We start from the raw sequence: 17999 nt of genomic DNA, 5'->3' as shown, positions 1-17999 counted from the left end.
TACCTCTCCTGAGAGGCCTTTTAGGACTAAAGGGCGGGGCAAGGGCGGGGCTAGGGCGGAGCCTCTTCCCAAGAGCGCGAGACAGGGCTGAGCCTCTATACCTTTCCTGAGAGGCCTTTTAGGACTAAAGGGCGGGGCTAGGGCGGGGGCGGAGCCTCTTCCCAAGAGCACGAGACAGGGCTGAGCCTCTATAGTTCCCCTGAGGCGTTTGTTAGAACATGGGGTGGGGTATAGAGGTTCAGCCCCGTCAGGCACTTGGGAAGATGCCCCGCCCCCTCCTCTAGCCCCGCCCCTGTGTCCTGGCAGACACCGCAGGACAGGTATAGAAGCTCAGCCCTGCCTCAGAGCTCGTAACATTTGTGGCCCCGCCCACCTTCCCCTCCCAGCCCTGCATCTTGGACTTGGCTTTTTGTGAATACAGTGTTGGCAACGGACTGGAGACCAAATCTCAGGCCAAGCTGTGACCTTTTTGAGTTGGCAACTGATTCTGTGATCTGGTTCTGTAACATGCTCTATCTTGACAGGTCATTGGGAGGAGTAAGATAGGAAATACATGCTTCAAAGAAGTTATAATTTACGTAACTATAAAGTGGACAATGAAGACATTGAAATGCTTCAAGACTTTTTTATCCCTTGGCTCAGTTGTTCATCGGAATGGAAGGACAGCTACGTAGGAAGTGTCAAGATAAATCATTGAATTATCATTGATATGATTCGATAGTCATAATGAGTTTTGTTTTTGCTTTTCTCAAAAAAAGTGATAGATGTGTCTCGAATTATATTAATGGTTTAGAAGTTTCCCCTTTCTGCATTTCCAACGTGTCAGTGTACTTGAGCATTGCTTTGTAAAATCTGAGTTCGTAACGACTTTGGGTTCTCCATTTAGCATTGAAGCTGAAGCTTGTTGTGGAACATCTTTTCAAGGGTACAGCTTTAGCTGGAAGAATGACGCATCCATTGAGTTTTATAGGATCCTTGTTTGTACAGACCTGGTATTAACTTGTGTCCTCTGAATTGCAGGAAGCTGTTTGTGGGTGGCCTCGACTGGAGCACCACACAAGGTAAGCATCTCATGAATAGATTGTACATAAAGCCTATGGGGTTCCTTCACTTATTTGATGGGTTTTTGGTGGGTTAAAGGAGCTGGGCTTCTGTGTAGAAAGTAGGCATGTCCGATCGATGAAAAAAATGTTTCAATTCTCGTTTCTAAAGTAGGGGGCGCTGGCACTTCGATATAGAAAGTATTTCCGATTTTTTTCACCCCAAAATTTTGGATATTTCCGAAAATTCGTAATGATTCTAAATGTTTCTAAAATGGTGGGCGCGCATGCGCAATCGCTACACACCGGGCTTGTATGGCAATCTTCCATGTGGACGCAGAGGACGTTAGCCCCCACCTTTGCGTCCATCGTGGAAGCTTCTGATTGGCCGGGGAGCGGCAGCCATGTTAGGCTGCACTAAGCTCCCATTCAAGGTAAATTGCAGAAACAAAAAAAATGTAAATATTTTTTAAAATATATTTTTAAAAAATTGGGGGGGGAATTAACGAAACATTAAGAGACAATTAGAGAATGGGCCAACAATGGTTCGAATTACATTGCTGGTTGCGCTATGAGACAATGTCTCGGAATGCGTATCAAAAAGCGAGAACAATCCGAAATAATTCCGATATACGATTCAAAACGATTTTTTGGACATGTCTATTACAAAGTCTTTGCATGGATACAGCTTTAGTTGCAACTTGACTGACTTCGTGATTGAGACATATTTATTTATATTATTTGTTTATTTACTACATTTATACCCCGCCCACTCTCACCCTGAAGGGGACTCAGAGCGGCTTACAAGTTATATTTACATACAGTATATTATATCATTAGCATAGCACAACAGTAGCATTATATATAAATACTAGCTGTGCCCGGCCATGCGTTGCTGTGGCTTATGGGAATGCTTTGTTGGCCAGATGGAATAGCAGTGAATAGCCTTGCAGCCTCAACAGCCTGAACCCTGGCTGTACCCCGGTGCTATTGTGGCCGAGGGGGTTGCTAGGAGATGATGTGGGCGGGGCCTAAAGGGGGCAGGGCCTACCCTTCTGACCAGCAACCAGGGTTGGAAACGGCTCGTCCTCGTTCTCTAATTTGGATTTCTTTTCTAGGTTTTTTTGCTTAAAAGACATAGATTGGATGACTATGTCTTTTGTGGCCAAATGTGGTGTGATTTGGTTCAGTGGTTTTGTTGTTTACTCAGTCCTACAAACATCCATTACATTTTTATATATTGCACTATACCACTATACCGTAATATTACATATAATATATAATTAATATTTTATTCTATTATTATTAGTATTATATTGCATTACATTATAATATTAGCATCAATATTATATGTACAGTAGAGTCTCACTTATCCAACATTCACTTACCCAACGTTCTGGATTATCCAGCGCATTTTTGTAGTCAGTTTTCTATACATCGTGATATTTTGGTGCTAAATTCGTAAATATGGTAATTACTACGTAACATTACTGCATATTAAACTACTTTTCCTGCCAAATTTGTTGTATAATATGATATTTTGGTGCTTAATTTGTAAAATCATAACCTAATTTGATGTTTAACAGTCATCTCCTTAATCTGCCCTTATTATCTAACATATTTGCTTATCCAACGTTCTGCCGGCCCGTCTATGTTGGATAAGTGAGACTGTACTGTAGATTGGATGACTGTCTTTTGTGGCCAAATTTGGTGTGATTTGGTTCAGTGGTTTTGTTGTTTACTCAGTCTTACAAACGTACAATACATATTTATTTATATATATAGATATTGCACTATGCCACTATACCGTAATATTATTAGTAATACTACATTTAATATATAATTAATATGATTATATTGTATTATAATTAGTATTATATTTCATTATGTTATAATATTAGCATCAATATTACATGTATATACAATATATTATATTATTACTATAGCACAATATTATTATATTACATAGTACTATGTTGTTGCTGATGGCAAGTCTTGATAGTGTAAATATTGCCAATTGTAGATCTATTGGGGACAACATGACCAAAACAAAATCAGAATACCTAATGCTTCTGCACATTTTGTTGCTTTTCTGAAAAGCAGGCTATGTTAGCTAGATGGATTGTACCATAATATAAATATACTAGCTGTGCTCGGCCACGCGTTGCTGTGGCAAAGTGGTGGTGGTATTGGTTAAAAATTGTTGTGTAATTTTTATTTGACGTTATTTGCAATTTTAATTAATTTTATTGTAAGTTATATTTTTATTTATTATATTTTATTTTTTTCTTGTATTATTTTTAGTTATTTTCTGTTATTATAGTATTTTATTGTATTAATTTTTAGTGTTTTTTATTATTTTTTATTGGGTTGCTAGGAGACCAAGTTGGAGGAGCTTAGCCTTCTAACTGGCAGCAATTGGATAAAAGCAATTATTCCCCTCTCTCTCTAATTAGGACTTTATTTTTCTTTTCTTTTTGTTGTATCAAACTAGAGGCGTGGATGATGGGTTGTGCTGTCAAATTTCGAGGTTGGGGGGCCTGTAGTTTTGTTGTTTTGTGGGTCGCTGCGATGCCATCACTCTTTTATATATATAGATAACATATTATTGATAATAATATTATAATGGAATACAATATTATACTACTACTAATACAATATAATAATATTAATTATATGTTATATATTAAATGTAATATTACTAATAATATTACCATATAATGATATAGTACAGTATAGTAATGTAATGCTTAATGCCAAGAAGCTGTGATGACCTTGATGTGTGGCTGGAACTAGGGAGTATCTAGACACAAGTGTGTGTGCAGATTGATTGAGTTCTGTCTGCCTAGAGCAGGGGTCCTCAAACTTTTTAAGCCGAGGGCCGGTCCACAATCCTTCAGACTGTTGAGGGGCCGGATTATCATTTGAAAAAAATACAAAGAAATTCCAATGCACACTGCATATGTCTTATTTGTAGTGCAAAAACAACAACAACAAGAATGAAAGAACAATACAATATTTAAAAATAAAAACAATTTTAATCAACATACATTTATCAGGATTTCAATGGGAAGTGTGGTCCTGCTTCTGGCCAATGAGATGGTCAAGTTAATTAGGGTTGTTGTTGTTGTCGTTGTTGTTGTGTGCCTTCAAGTCATTTCAGACTTTGAGTGAGCCTAAGTTTAAAATTTATTTATTATTTATTTACTGCATTTATTTACTACATTTGTATCACACCCTTCTCACCCCAAAGGGGACTCAGAGTGGCTTACAAATTATACGTACATACAATATATTATATTATTAGCATAGCACAATATTAGCATTATATATTACTATATTGAACTATACCACTATACTGTAATATTATTAGTATTATTATATGTAATATAGAATATATAATTAATATTATTATATGGTATTATTATTAGTGTTATATTGTATTACATTATAATATTATTATCAATATTATATGTATATACAATATATTATATTATAAAACTGAGGGCGGGGGCCAGGTAAATGACCTTGGAGGGCCGCATCCGGCCCCCGGGCCTTAGTTTGGGGACCCCTGGCCTAGAGTTTGAGTCCTGTGTTCATCTGTCGTCTGCAAGACTGTTTGTGTTGATACAGTAAAACTTTGTAAATAGTTTTACCAACGTCTCTGAGTATCTCTTCGTTCTGCGCTCCACTGCTTCCATCCAACTGCTGCTGCGCTGCAGATACTCTGACAGTTCCTTTCCTGCTCAGGCCGTTGATGGACTGAACGTTGCTTATGTTTTGCCTGATTTCTCTGCCAGATCGTTCTCAACTAAATGCATTTTGTGTTTTCCTTTGACAGAAACGCTCCGCAGCTACTTCTCCCAGTATGGGGAAGTGGTCGACTGTGTGATAATGAAAGACAAGACGACAAATCAGTCGCGAGGCTTTGGATTTGTCAAGTTCAAAGATCCCAACTGTGTCGGGACAGTCCTGGCCAGCAGGCCCCATACATTAGATGGCCGAAATGTAAGTTTGCCTCCGCTGGAGTCTCTGTATGTGGAGCGGGGTATGAGGGAAGGGGCTGATCCCAATATCTTGAAATTGTGGTATTTCTAATGATTAAATTAATTTAAAAACATTCCCATGCCAGGCTCACGAAGCAGGATTTGGGGAGAGAAATGTCAATGCTTGGTAGGAGACCGCTCGTAGGAATGCCTATGACTCCACGTCAACACAAGAAAATTTGACAGATCCCTTCCCACATGTTTTTCCCTGATTTCTCCCAATTTTCAAAAATTGATCAGTCAGTCTTTTATTCCACTACCACTGTTTTCCTTTAATAAAAATGTTAATTTGTCCATATCCTTTATTTCCATTGTTTTAATTATCCAGTCCTTCGTGTCAGGTATTGTGTCCCATTTTCCACCTTTTCGCAAAGACCATTCTTGCAGCGGTCGTAAAATATGTAAATAGCTTTTCCTTATTTTGGTCTGCGAATAATTCTGCATCTAACATTCCCAAATTATAATATTCCCGTCTCATCGAGATTTTTTTTTAAAAAAAAGATTTTTTGGCATTCTGCATGGATGTTTTTCCAGTAAATGGTTGACTCCTTACAAGTATGTTTGTTTACCTTGCACCTCCAGCATTTATTATCCATGTTTTTGTACATCCTTCCAAGTTTTTTCAGTGTCATATACCAACGATGTAACATTTTTAGCCAGTTTTCCTTTAGGTCTGAAGCATATGTGAATTTTAACTTTCTTAACCAAATTTCTTCCCAGCCAGGGAACTTTTTTAGAGGTGTTTTAAAAAGGCTTGCATATGAATTCAACTCATGGTTTTAACATTTTATTCTTGTATGTGACTTTTATGACTGTTTTTATCGTTGTTGATGTTTTATTGTTGATTAATCTGTTTTATTGTTTTGCTTTTATATTGTTTGGCCCCATGTAAGCCGCCCCGAGTCTCTTCGGGGAGAGGGGGCGGGGTATAAGAATAAAGTTATTATTATTATTATTATTATTATTATTATTATATTATGATACAGCAAACAAGATAGATATGCTGGATTTCATATCACAAAATCACAAGTCGAACATTTCCCAAGTGTCTAGGACTGTGTGATGTATTTTCGGATGATGCGCAGCAGGGTGGCCTTTTGCAGCAGGGTGGCCTTTTGCAGTTGGCAGATCGTAATTTTGTCAATGTCTATTGTTTCCAAATGCCGGCTGAGATCTTTTGGCATGGCACCCAATGTGCCCATCACCACCGGTACCACCTGCACTGGTTTTATTATTATTATTATTATTATTATTATTATTATTATTATTATTATTATTATTATTCTATATTGCAGGGGTCCCCAAACTAAGGCCCGGGGGACAGATGTGGTCATTTACCTGGCCCCCGCCCTCAGTTTTATAATATAATATATTGTATATACATATAATATTGATAATAATATTATAATGTAATACAATATAACACCAATAATAATACCATATAATAATATTAATTATATATTATATATTACGTATAATATTACTAATAATATTACAGTATAGTTCAATATAGTAATATATAATGCTAATATTGTGCTATGCTAATACAGTAGAGTCTCACTTATCCAACACTCGCTTATCCAACATTCTGGATTATCCAAGGCATTTTTGTAGTCGATGTTTTCAATACATCGTGATATTTTGGTGCTAAATTCGTAAATACAGTAATTACTACATAGCATTACTGTGTATTGAACTACTTTTCCTGTGAAATTTGTTGTATAACATGATGTTTTGGTGCTTAATTTGTAAAATCATAACCTAATTTGATGTTTAATAGGCTTTTCCTTAATCCCTCGTTATTATCCAACATATTCGCTTATCCAACATTCTGCCAGCCCGTTTAGCTTGGATAAGTGAGACTCTACTGTACCAACGATGTACCATTTTTAGCCAGTTTTCCTTTAGGTCTGAAGCGTATGTGAATTTTAACTTTCTTAACCAAATTTCTTCCCAGCCAGGGAACTTTTTTAGAGGTATTTTAAAATGGCTTGCATATGAATTCAACTCATGGTTTTAACATTTTATTCTTGTATGTGACTTTTATGACTGTTTTTATTGTTGTCGATGTTTTATTGTTGATTGATCTGTTTTCTTGTTTTGCTTTTATATTGTTGTGTCCGGGCTTGGCCCCATGTAAGCTTCCCCGAGTCTCTTCGGGGAGAGGGGGCGGGGTATAAGAATAAAGTTGTTATTATTATTATTATTATTCTATATTGAGTTGTCTACATATCTGACTCAGTTTGCTATGACAGCCATAGACATAGTGAACTGTCACCCAAAGAAGCAACTGTGTATGTATTTATTAAGCATTCTTCCCGTTAGCCTTTACTAGTTACCTTGCGAGTATCTTAAAACCATTCTGAAAAAAAGAACGGGAAGCAAAGGGTTGTGGGTGGTACTACTTGCCACCAGCTTCTGTCAAATCCTGATGGCAAAGACCAGCTCGTTCAGATCTTTCAACTTGCCGTTTCTCCGATTTCATGCTCCTCCTTGTTCGACAGATTGACCCAAAGCCCTGCACCCCTCGAGGAATGCAGCCAGAGAGAACACGACCAAAGGAGGGATGGGTAAGGCAGCCGCTTTGGCATTGCTTGGCGTTTTTCCCTGGCTCTGGTGCCCTCGCCACGCTGTTGGCGTCTTTGTTTTGTTAGCTTTGTTAACCTTTCTGTGAGCAGACGGTGAACTTCAAGTGTGTTGGCAGGAAAGACCTGCCAGATGTCACTGTTGGCTGCGAACGGCTTTCCTTTGTGGGCAATGGGATTTCCATTCAATTTGATGCGCACAACTCGAGCCATGGTCCATCGCCTGTGGTTTTGGTGTGTCCTGGGTTTTCCTTAACAAATCCACGCTGACATATTGTCCCATACGAATCAGCAACCACTAACATGATAGACCCCTATTATTGACACTGCTTCCTAGCACTTCATTTTCCTTAATAATAATATCTATATATATAAAAGAGTAGTGGTGTTCGTTCCTCCCGCTAAACAACAAAAGTACAAGCCCCAGAACCTAGAAATTTGGCAGCACAACCCAGTCTTTTAAACTTGAACACGCCTATCTGTATTTTATAATGCGTTTTATTAATGTATTATGTAAGTTAATTTTTAACTGATTTATAGTGTACTAGCTGTGCCCTGCCACGCGTTGCTGTGGCCCATTGGAATTGCACTGAATAGCTCTGGTTTTTGGGTTTTTTTTAGGCCCTGTGGAGGTTCGTGATGTGATATTTTGTGGTTTCAACCTCGAGGCGTGGATGATGGATTGTGTTGTGAAATTTCGAGGTTGGGGGGTGTTTAGTTTTGTTGTTTTGCCCGGTGCCAGGATTCCATCACTCTTTTATATATATAGATCGTACAGTTTTTATATGTGTGTTTTATTGTAAGCCGCCCTGAGTCCCCTGTTGGGGGAGACGGGCGGGATATAAATATTGTAATAAAATAAATTATAAATCCTTGCCCCTAGATTCCGACAACAAAAAGAAAAGAAAAATAAAGTCCTAATTAGAGGGAGAGGAGTAATTGTTTTTATCCAATTGCTGCCAGTTAGAAGGTTAAGCTCCACTCACTTGGTCTCCTAGCAACTTACACAGCCCAAGGGACAGGCAGAGTTAGGCCTCACTTAGGCCTCTTCCACAGATTATCTAATTTACATTAAGTCCATTATAAATGGGTTATATAGCTGTGTGGAAGGGCCTTGAGTCTACACTGCCGTATAATCCAGTTCAAATCAGATAATCTGTATTTTATAGGCAGTGTGGAAGAGGCCTAAGTGAGGCCTAACTGCCTGTCCCCTGGGCTGAGTGGGTTGCTAGAGGCATGGGTGACGAGTTGGGCTGCCAAGTTTAGTGTTTCTGGGATGTGTCGTTTTGTTTTGTCCTGGGCTGAAATTTCATTACCCTTTTATATATATAGATACAGATTATTATTATTATTATTATTATTAGAAACACAACAAGTTGAGTCCACAGCAGACACTCTGCTGGCTGTTGTACTGGATCACACGTCGGACACTTCCCAAGCGTCTAGGACTGTGTGATGTATTATTATTATTATTATTATTATTATTATTATTATTATTATTAGAAACACAACAAGATGAATCCACAGCAGACACTCTGCTGGCTGTTGTACTGGATCACACGTCGGACACGTCCCAAGTGTCTAGGACTGTGTGATGTATTATTATTATTATTATTATTATTATTATTATTATTATTATTATTATTATTATTATTAGAAACACAACAAGATGAATCCACAGCAGACACTCTGCTGGCTGTTGTACTGGATCACACGTCGGACACGTATATTTATAATCTTATATTATTTGCTTAGAACTGGATTATATGAGGCCCCTTCTTCACAGCTGTATAAAATGCACACTGAAGTGGATTATATAGCAGTGTGGAGTCAAGATAATCCAGTGCAAAGCAGATAATATAAGATTCTAAATGGGTTATATAGCTGTGTGGAAGGGCCTTGAGTCTACACTGACATATAATCCAGTGCAAATTAGATAAACTGTGGAAGAGGCCTAAGTGAGGCCTAAGTCTGCCTGTCCCCTGGGCTGAGTGGGTTGCTAGGAGAAAAAGAAGAAAATTTTATAGGCAGTGTGGAAGAGGCCTAAGTGAGGCCGAGCTCTGCCTGTCCCCTGGACTGAGTGGGTTGCTAGGAGAAAAAGAAGAAAATTTTATAGGCAGTGTGGAAGAGGCCTAAGTGAGGCCTAACTCTGCCTGTCCGCAATTGGATAAAAACAATTATTCCTCTCCCTCTAATTAGGACTTTATTTTTCTTTGCTTTTCGTTGTCGGAACCTAGGGGCAAGGATTTATTATTTATTATTATTGACAATTAGAAAGTCATGCCAGCGCACCAGCATGTCTTTCCTGCTGTTCTGCTTCACATTAGTTTTCTAAGGACTGGCCCAAGATGAGAGGCACAAAATGACAATTGGAATATTAGTGAAAATGCATAACCCACTCGCGCAGTATTCGGCAGCGACATCTGAACTGCCACGTGTGTACAGTTTAATTTCCGTTCAACATTCTGTCCCTTTATGTCTCGGCAGAAAGGATCCAGGAGCGATAGCAAATCCAATAAGATTTTTGTGGGTGGAATCCCTCACAACTGTGGTGAGACGGAGCTCAGGGAATACTTCAAGAAGTTCGGAGTGGTGAGTGACTCGGGCGGCTTGCGCATGAGCGGTGGAAGTGGCTTCTGTTGCTGTCTCTGGCTTGCTCGTATTTTTCTTTCTTACCGCATGACATTATGTTGCGCTCAGTCTCTCATTAGCCTTATTTTTAAATGCTATATCTCTTGCTATGGATCATTGCCACCCTGATTTGTTCTCTAGACCCATGTCGCTTTAGTTGAGCATTCACATTGCTGTATTTCAATACGGATTGCATTCAGATAGTTTTTGTTTGCGTTGATTTTTTTCTTCTCTCTTCTGCAGAGCAGGTAAGCAACCAACATTTCCTCGTTATATCAGTATGCATTGGCTGAATTTATCCCCTACATCCGTGGCCTTCTTTTGCTCCAGATCTTTTCTACTACAGAATCCACCATCCCCAACGCATTCCCCTTTGTTGAGGGGGGTTGGACTAGATGGCCCATGTGGTCTCTTCCAACTCTGTTGTTCTATGAATTAATGCATTTTTGATGTTGCTTTAACGCAGTGATTCCCAAACCGCCCCCTTTCCAGAAAAAATATGACTCAGCGCCCCCCCCCCGGAAAGGGGGCGTGGCTTAGAGGGGTGGGCGTGGCTCCTGCTCAAGAGGGCAGGGCTGAGCCTCTGTCCTAGTCCAAGATGCAGGGCTGGGAGGGGAGGTGGGCAGGGCCACAAATGGGCCAGGACTGGGATAGGTGGAGTTACGAGCTCTGAGTCAGGGCTGAGCTTCTATCCCTGTCCTGCGGTGCCTGCCAGTACAAAGGGGGCGGGGCCTCTTCCCAAGTGCCTGATGGGGCTGGACCTCTATACCCCGCCCTCGTGGTCTAACAAGCACCTCAGGGGCGGTATACAGAGGCTCTTGGGAAGAGGCCCCACCGCTGTCCTAAAAGGTCTCTCAGGAGAGGTATAGAAGCTCAGCCCTGTCTCAGGCTCTTGGAAGGAGTCCCCGCCCCCTACCCTAGCTCTGCCCTCTGTGTCCCAACAAGTGCCTCAGGAGAGGTATAGAAACTCAGCCCTGTCTCGGGCTCTTGGAAGGAGGCCCCGCCCCCCTTCCCTTGCTCCGCCCACTGTGCCCCAACAAGCACCTCAGGAGAGGTATAGAAGCTCAGCCCTGTCTCGCGCTCTTGGGAAGAGGCCCCACCCCTACCCCTGCCCTTTAGTTCTAAAAGGCCTCTCAGGAGAAGTAGAGGCTCAGCCCTGTCTCAGTCTCTTGGAAGGAGGCCCCACCCACCTTCCCTTGCTCCGCCCACTGTGTTCCAACATGCGCCTCAGGAGAGGTATAGAAGCTCAGCCTTGTCTCGGGCTCTTGGAAAGAGGCCCCGCCCCCATGTTGCGAGACCCCCCTCGTGCGCTAACACTGTTAGAAGACTGTCCCGCTTCTCTTTTCCAGGTCACCGAAGTGGTCATGATCTATGACGCAGAGAAGCAGCGGCCCCGAGGTAAAGGAGACCTTTTGTTTGCCCTTGAACATTTCTTTCGCCCTCTTCCTGGATCAGATGGCAAACTTGTACGATGTCAGCCTATCCCCCTCCCAAAAAAACGTCCCTGATTTATTTTGGCTCGGAAAATCACATCCCTTGGGGACGCTCTTCATGCAGTTCCATCTATTGTGTGTCAACTGCTTTCGGAGTCCGGTGTTGCATGTCTCTGTTTCCCAAATCCCTTCCCAAAGGAGAAAAAAGACACACGAGGCTTCTGAAAGCTTACATCTTTGTTTCCCTGACCTTTAGAAACTGGAGATAACATAAAGTCTCCTTTTCCAGGCTTACGGTCCTCCCTCGCTGGGAGAAGGGATGTCTAGTTTTGTCCATTGCTCTTGGCCCAAAACCGTGTCTTGTCGTCACTGTTTAGTATATTTTGTGTCTTGAGTAGGGGTCCTCAAACTTTTTCAGTGGAGGGCCGATTCACAGTCCCTCAGACTGTTGAGGGGCCGGACTAGGATGAAATAGTCCAAAATGAGGATTGTTGTTGTTGTGTGCCTTCAAATCGTTTCATACAGGTCAACCCGAAGTCTAAAGTTTAGGACAAAGGCCAGATAGATGAACTTGGAGGGCCTTAGATTGGGGACCCCTGATCTAGACGATCTCATAAAACCATAGATAAGCAAAGAGATCCCAAAGATCATATAGACGGTCTCATAGGACCATAGGTAAGGAAAGGGACCTCCAAAGACCATCTAGACAGCCTCATAGGACCATAGGTAAGGAAAGTGCCCCCCAAATTTATTTTATTTATTTATTTCTAATATTTCTACCCCGCCCTTCTCCCCGAGGGGACTCAGGGAAGGAAAGTGACCCTCCAAGGCCACCTAGATGGTTTCATAAGGCCATAGGTAAGGAAAGAGACCTCCAAAGACCATCTAGATGGTCCTCAAAGGCCCTCTAGATCTCATCAGGCCTTCAGAAGGCCATAGATAAGGAAAGGGACCCTCAAAAACCATGTAGATGGTTTCATAAGGCCCCCAAAGGCAATCTAGACAGTCTTATAGGACCATAGGTAAGGAAAGTGACCTCCAAAAGCCATCTAGATGGTTTCATAAGGCCATAGGTAAGAAAAATGACCCTCAAAGGCCATCTAGATGATCTCATCAGGCCTTCAGAAGACCATAGATAAGGAAAGGGACCCTCAAAAATCGTGTAGATGGTTTCATAAGGCCCCCAAAGGCAATCTAGACAGTCTTATAGGACCATAGGTAAGGAAAGTGAGCTCCAAAAGCCATCTAGATGGTCTCATAGGACCATAGGTAAGGAAAGAGACCTCCAAAGACCATCTACATGGTCTCCTAAGGCCGTAGCTAAGCAAAGAGACCTTCAAAGACCATCTAGATGCTCTCATAAGACCATAGGTAAGGAAAGTGACCCTCAAAGGCCATTTAGATGATCTCATCAGGCCTTCAGAAGACCATAGATAAGGAAAGGGACCCTCAAAAGACCATCTATATGGTCTCCTAAGGCCGTAGCCAAGCAAAGAGACCTTCAAAGACCATCTAGGCGCTCTCATAAGACTATAGGTAAGGAAAGTGACCTCCAAAAGACATCTAGATGGTCTCATAAGGCTGTAGCTAAGGAAAGAGACCTTCAAAGACCATCAAGATGACCTCATAAGACCATAGGTAAGCAAAGAGACCTCCAAAGACCAGGTAGACTTAGGTCAACCCTAAGTCTAAAGTTTAGGACAGGGGCCAGGTAAAGGACCTTGGAGGGCTGCATCCGGCCCACGGGCCTTAGTTTGGGGAGAGTGGGTGGGGCTACCGCCTAAAAGTGTCTAAAAGATTTGGCTCATGTTCACTTGAGGATCTAAGCAGTGCTGGGCACGAGTGCAGCTTCCCCTTTAACTCGAAAGGCTCCTCCTTGTTTTTGGTCCTGAACGAAAGCAGTGGTCCCATCGTCCGGCTTTCCATTTCACCTTTTTCCGTTGGCTCTCAAAAAGCACAATATTTTCTATAAAACGCCATCTGCTTCCATTGCAATGACCCCCTCGGTAGCATGTCAAGACAATGCTGGGAAAACAGTTTGCCATCTGGACTTTCCACTCTTCTTCCTTGAGACCATTCTTATTTTAAAGCTATATCTAAATTTATTTTCACTTCATATTTATTAAGCTGTTAAGTCTTAGTTTTTGTTTTAATTTAGACATACATCCTAGTGACATATTTAAGTGTTTCATAGTAAAAGTACAGTTAAACGTTAAGTTCTTTCTTCCCCCCTTCCTTCCTTTTTCTTTCTCTCTCTCTCTCCCTCTGTGAACTGTTTTGTGATTAATATCTCTTTAGATTTCTTCTCTCTAGGTGATAGATTATCACAGAGGTACAGGCCATTTCCCTACAAACCGAGGTTTTGTCTTTTTATTGGGATTGTGAATTAAATTTTTTTTTTTCCATATTTGGGGCGGGAGGAGCTTGGTGAAGGGGATGACGGTGCCTTTTTAAATTATTATTCCTACTATTATTATTATTATTTCAATGCCTTAATTCGTTTTGCAACAGCTTTGCCCTGTTTCAACAGAGAAATTCACGGACGCAGCAAAGAGCAGCAACTTTTTTAAGGCCTGTTTTGTTTTGTTTTTCTGGTAAAGGCAACAGATCCCTCAGTTTCAAAATCTCCTTTCCCACCGAGGAATCGGGTCATTGAAACATATATTTTTTTTCTCCTATACTGATTGTTATTCACTGCCACCAAGTCAGCTTTTTCTGATGGTGATCCCATGAATGAGAACTCATCCAAATACTGCACAAGTTTATAGTTCTCATCAATGAGATAGATAGATAGCTGGGTTAACTGGCAAGGAAATCCCTTCTTCCTTTTAACCTCTTTGTCGGCCTTTCTCTCCTATTTGTTAGACTGATACTTCTCGAGAGTCATGCCTCTTTTTATTCACATAGTCAGCCCCTGAGTCCTCCTATTTGTTCTTCTCCTGTGAGCATGGAGAGAGACAAGGTGTCTCCAAGAGATAGATAGAGAATTAGAAAACTTTTAAAGCTTGCTTCTGCTCCTGCAATTACTGAGGCTCATTCGCTCTACTGCTAGGCTCAAGAAATATAGTTACAAAACAAGGCTGTAATCATCAAATCCATAGAAGCATAGGTATGAAACAAGGTCCTTTCAAAGGAAGCCAAAGTCCCAGAAACGAGAATATATCCAGGCTACAAGGTAATAGAGGAACACAGACTTGATACAGGAAAGCAGACTTGGTTCTTGACTCGAGCTAAGAAGTTGCTTTGACAAAGATCTCTCTTTCAGCCGACTGTTTTAATAGCATAACATGAAGGCATTTCTTTGCCCTTTGTCCTCCCTCTTATTTGCTATTCGAAGGCTTCTACGCAACACCCGAAATTCCAGCCGATTGTCAAGGCCACTGAGCCCATTAGTGTTATCAGAGCTGCTCTCCCCTTCTGCTTCTTGCACCTGAAAACCATCATCAGAAACAACCTCATTTCTTCCCATGGGAAAAACTCCCTGCTCGTCATCTCCCACAGCACCTGAATCTCATACTTCCCATCAGAGTCATCTTGAAATTCATCCTGAATCTGAACCCCATCATTATGCTCTTGCATCCTAGGATCCTCATCAGTCACACACTTCAGTCACTCCAGAAGCAACTCCGGTTGCTCCTGACACGAAAAAAAAAAAAAAATCAGTCACACAAAGGCAAAGGCTGAGTCACAGCAGGGTGGCTTTACAAAGGCAACAATTCAATGCCATATATACATATCGATAAATCAGCAAATGCATTAAAATCCAAAGCAGTTGAAACATAAACTTGAAAAGATCAATTAAAATCACAAAATCCAGGTCATATCCCATGGCCGATCCGAATTGTCATTATATTATTTATTGTCTCATATTGCACTACTCCCAAAAACTGACCAAAAACCATGTTTTTAGTTTTTTCCTGGAGGTCAGGAGGGAGGGGGCCGATCTAATTTCACTGGAAAGGGAGTTCCATAGCCAAGGGGCCACCACTGAGAAGGCCATGTCTCTCATCCCCACCAGTCGCGCTACTGAACCTCTATGCCCCGCCACCGTGTTCTAACAAGCAATACAGAGGCTCAGCCCTGTCACGCGCTCTTTGGAAGAGGCCCCACCACCACCCCTAGCCCTGCTTTTTAGTCCTAAAAGGCCTCTCAGGAGAGCTATAGAGGCTCAGCCCTGTCTCAGGCTCTTGGGAAGAGGCCCCGCCCCCACCTTTAGCGCTGCCCATTAGTCCTAAAAGGCCTCTCAGGAGAGCTATAGAGGCTCAGCCCTGTCTCGTGCTCTTGGGAAGAGGCCCCGACCCTAGCCCTGCCCTTCAGTCCTAAAAGGCCTCTCAGGAGAGGTATAGAGGCTCAGCCCTGTCTCAGGCTCTTGGAAGGAGGCCCCGCCCCCACCCCTAGCCCCACCCTCTAGTCCTAAAAGGCCTCTCAGGAGAGGTATAGAGGCTCAGCCCTGTCTCAGGCTCTTGGAAGGAGGCCCCGCCCCCACCCCTAGCCCCACCCTCTAGTCCTAAAAGGCATCTCAGGAGAGGTATAGAGGCTCAGCCCTGTCTCAGGCTCTTGGAAGGAGGCCCCACCCCCACTCCTAGCCCCACCCTCTAGTCCTAAACGGCATCTCAGGAGAGGTATAGAGGCTCAGCCCTGTCTCAGGCTCTTGGAAGGAGGCCCCGCCCCCACTCCTAGCCCCACCCTCTAGTCCTAAAAGGCATCTCAGGAGAGGTATAGAGGCTCAGCCCTGTCTCAGGCTCTTGGAAGGAGGCCCCGCCCCCACCCCTAGCCCCACCCTCTAGTCCTAAAAGGCCTCTCAGGAGAGGTATAGAGGCTCAGCCCTGTCTCAGGCTCTTGGAAGGAGGCCCCGCCCCCACCCCTAGCCCCACCCTCTAGTCCTAAAAGGCATCTCAGGAGAGGTATAGAGGCTCAGCCCTGTCTCAGGCTCTTGGAAGGAGGCCCCGCCCCCACCCCTAGCCCCACCCTCTAGTCCTAAAAGGCATCTCAGGAGAGGTATAGAGGCTCAGCCCTGTCTCAGGCTCTTGGAAGGAGGCCCCGCCCCCACCCCTAGCCCCACCCTCTAGTCCTAAAAGGCATCTCAGGAGAGGTATAGAGGCTCAGCCCTGTCTCAGGCTCTTGGAAGGAGGCCCCGCCCCCACCCCTAGCCCCACCCTCTAGTCCTAAAAGGCATCTCAGGAGAGGTATAGAGGCTCAGCCCTGTCTCAGGCTCTTGGAAGGAGGCCCCGCCCCCACCCCTAGCCCCACCCTCTAGTCCTAAAAGGCATCTCAGGAGAGGTATAGAGGCTCAGCCCTGTCTCAGGCTCTTGGAAGGAGGCCCCGCCCCCACTCCTAGCCCCACCCTCTAGTCCTAAAAGGCATCTCAGGAGAGGTATAGAGGCTCAGCCATGTCCCGGGCTCTTGGAAGGAGGCCCCGCCCCCACCCCTAGCCCCACCCTCTAGTCCTAAAAGGCATCTCAGGAGAGGTATAGAGGCTCAGCCCTGTCTCAGGCTCTTGGAAGGAGGCCCCGCCCCCACCCCTAGCCCCACCCTCTAGTCCTAAAAGGCATCTCAGGAGAGGTATAGAGGCTCAGCCATGTCCCGGGCTCTTGGAAGGAGGCCCACCTTGTTCCCTAGCTCTTCCCTCTGTCCCAACAAGAGCCTCAGGAGAGGTATAGATTCTCAACCCTGTCTCATGCTCTTGGGAAGAAGCTACGCCCACTCCTCTAGCTCCGCCCTGTGTGTCCTAACAGGCGCCTCAGGTGCTCAGCACTGTCTCCGACACTTGGGAAGAGGCTCCGCCCCTCCCCTGGCCCCGCCCCCTTAGGTCAACCCTAAGTCTAAAGTTTAGGACAGAGGCCAGATCAATGACGTTGGAGGGCCTTAGTTTAGTTTCATAAGACCATAGGTAAGCAAAGAAACCTTCAAAGACCATCTAGATGGTCTCATAAAACCATAGATGAGGAAAGGGACCCTCAAAGACCATCTAGATGGTCTCACAAGACAGTAGGTAAGCAGAGAGACCTCCAAAGACCATCTAGATGGTCTCATAACACCATAAGGTAAAGAAAGGGGCCCTCAAAGGCCATCTAGATGATCTCATCAGGCCATCAGAAGACCATAGATAAGGAAAGGGACACTCTGAGACCATCTAGATGGTTTCATAAGACCATACGTAAGGAAATGGGCCATCTAGACAGTCTCATAGGAACATAGGTAAGGAAAATGACCTCCAAAGGCCACCTAGATGGTCTCATAAGACCATAGGTAAGGAAAGAGACC

The 17999-nt window shown here is 43.1% G+C and overlaps 1 protein-coding gene across 1 annotated transcript in view; it reads left to right on the top strand.

The window, feature by feature from the left end:
- Positions 1 to 17993, top strand: part of LOC100560494 (DAZ-associated protein 1) — a 43685-nt gene extending 25692 nt beyond the window's left edge. Inside the window, exons 2-6 of the mRNA XM_062960577.1 lie at positions 1021 to 1061; positions 4882 to 5048; positions 7591 to 7656; positions 10159 to 10263; positions 11652 to 17993. Coding sequence (XP_062816647.1) covers positions 1021 to 1061; positions 4882 to 5048; positions 7591 to 7656; positions 10159 to 10263; positions 11652 to 11810 — 538 coding nt within the window. The 3' untranslated portion in view covers positions 11811 to 17993. The remainder of the gene's footprint in view (positions 1 to 1020; positions 1062 to 4881; positions 5049 to 7590; positions 7657 to 10158; positions 10264 to 11651) is intronic.
- Positions 17994 to 17999: the final 6 nt, after the last annotated feature.

The sequence above is a fragment of the Anolis carolinensis genome, unplaced genomic scaffold (genome assembly GCF_035594765.1).
Source record: "Anolis carolinensis isolate JA03-04 unplaced genomic scaffold, rAnoCar3.1.pri scaffold_7, whole genome shotgun sequence".
Classification (NCBI taxonomy): Eukaryota; Metazoa; Chordata; class Lepidosauria; order Squamata; family Dactyloidae; genus Anolis; species Anolis carolinensis.
This window is presented reverse-complemented; position numbering and strand designations above follow the sequence as displayed.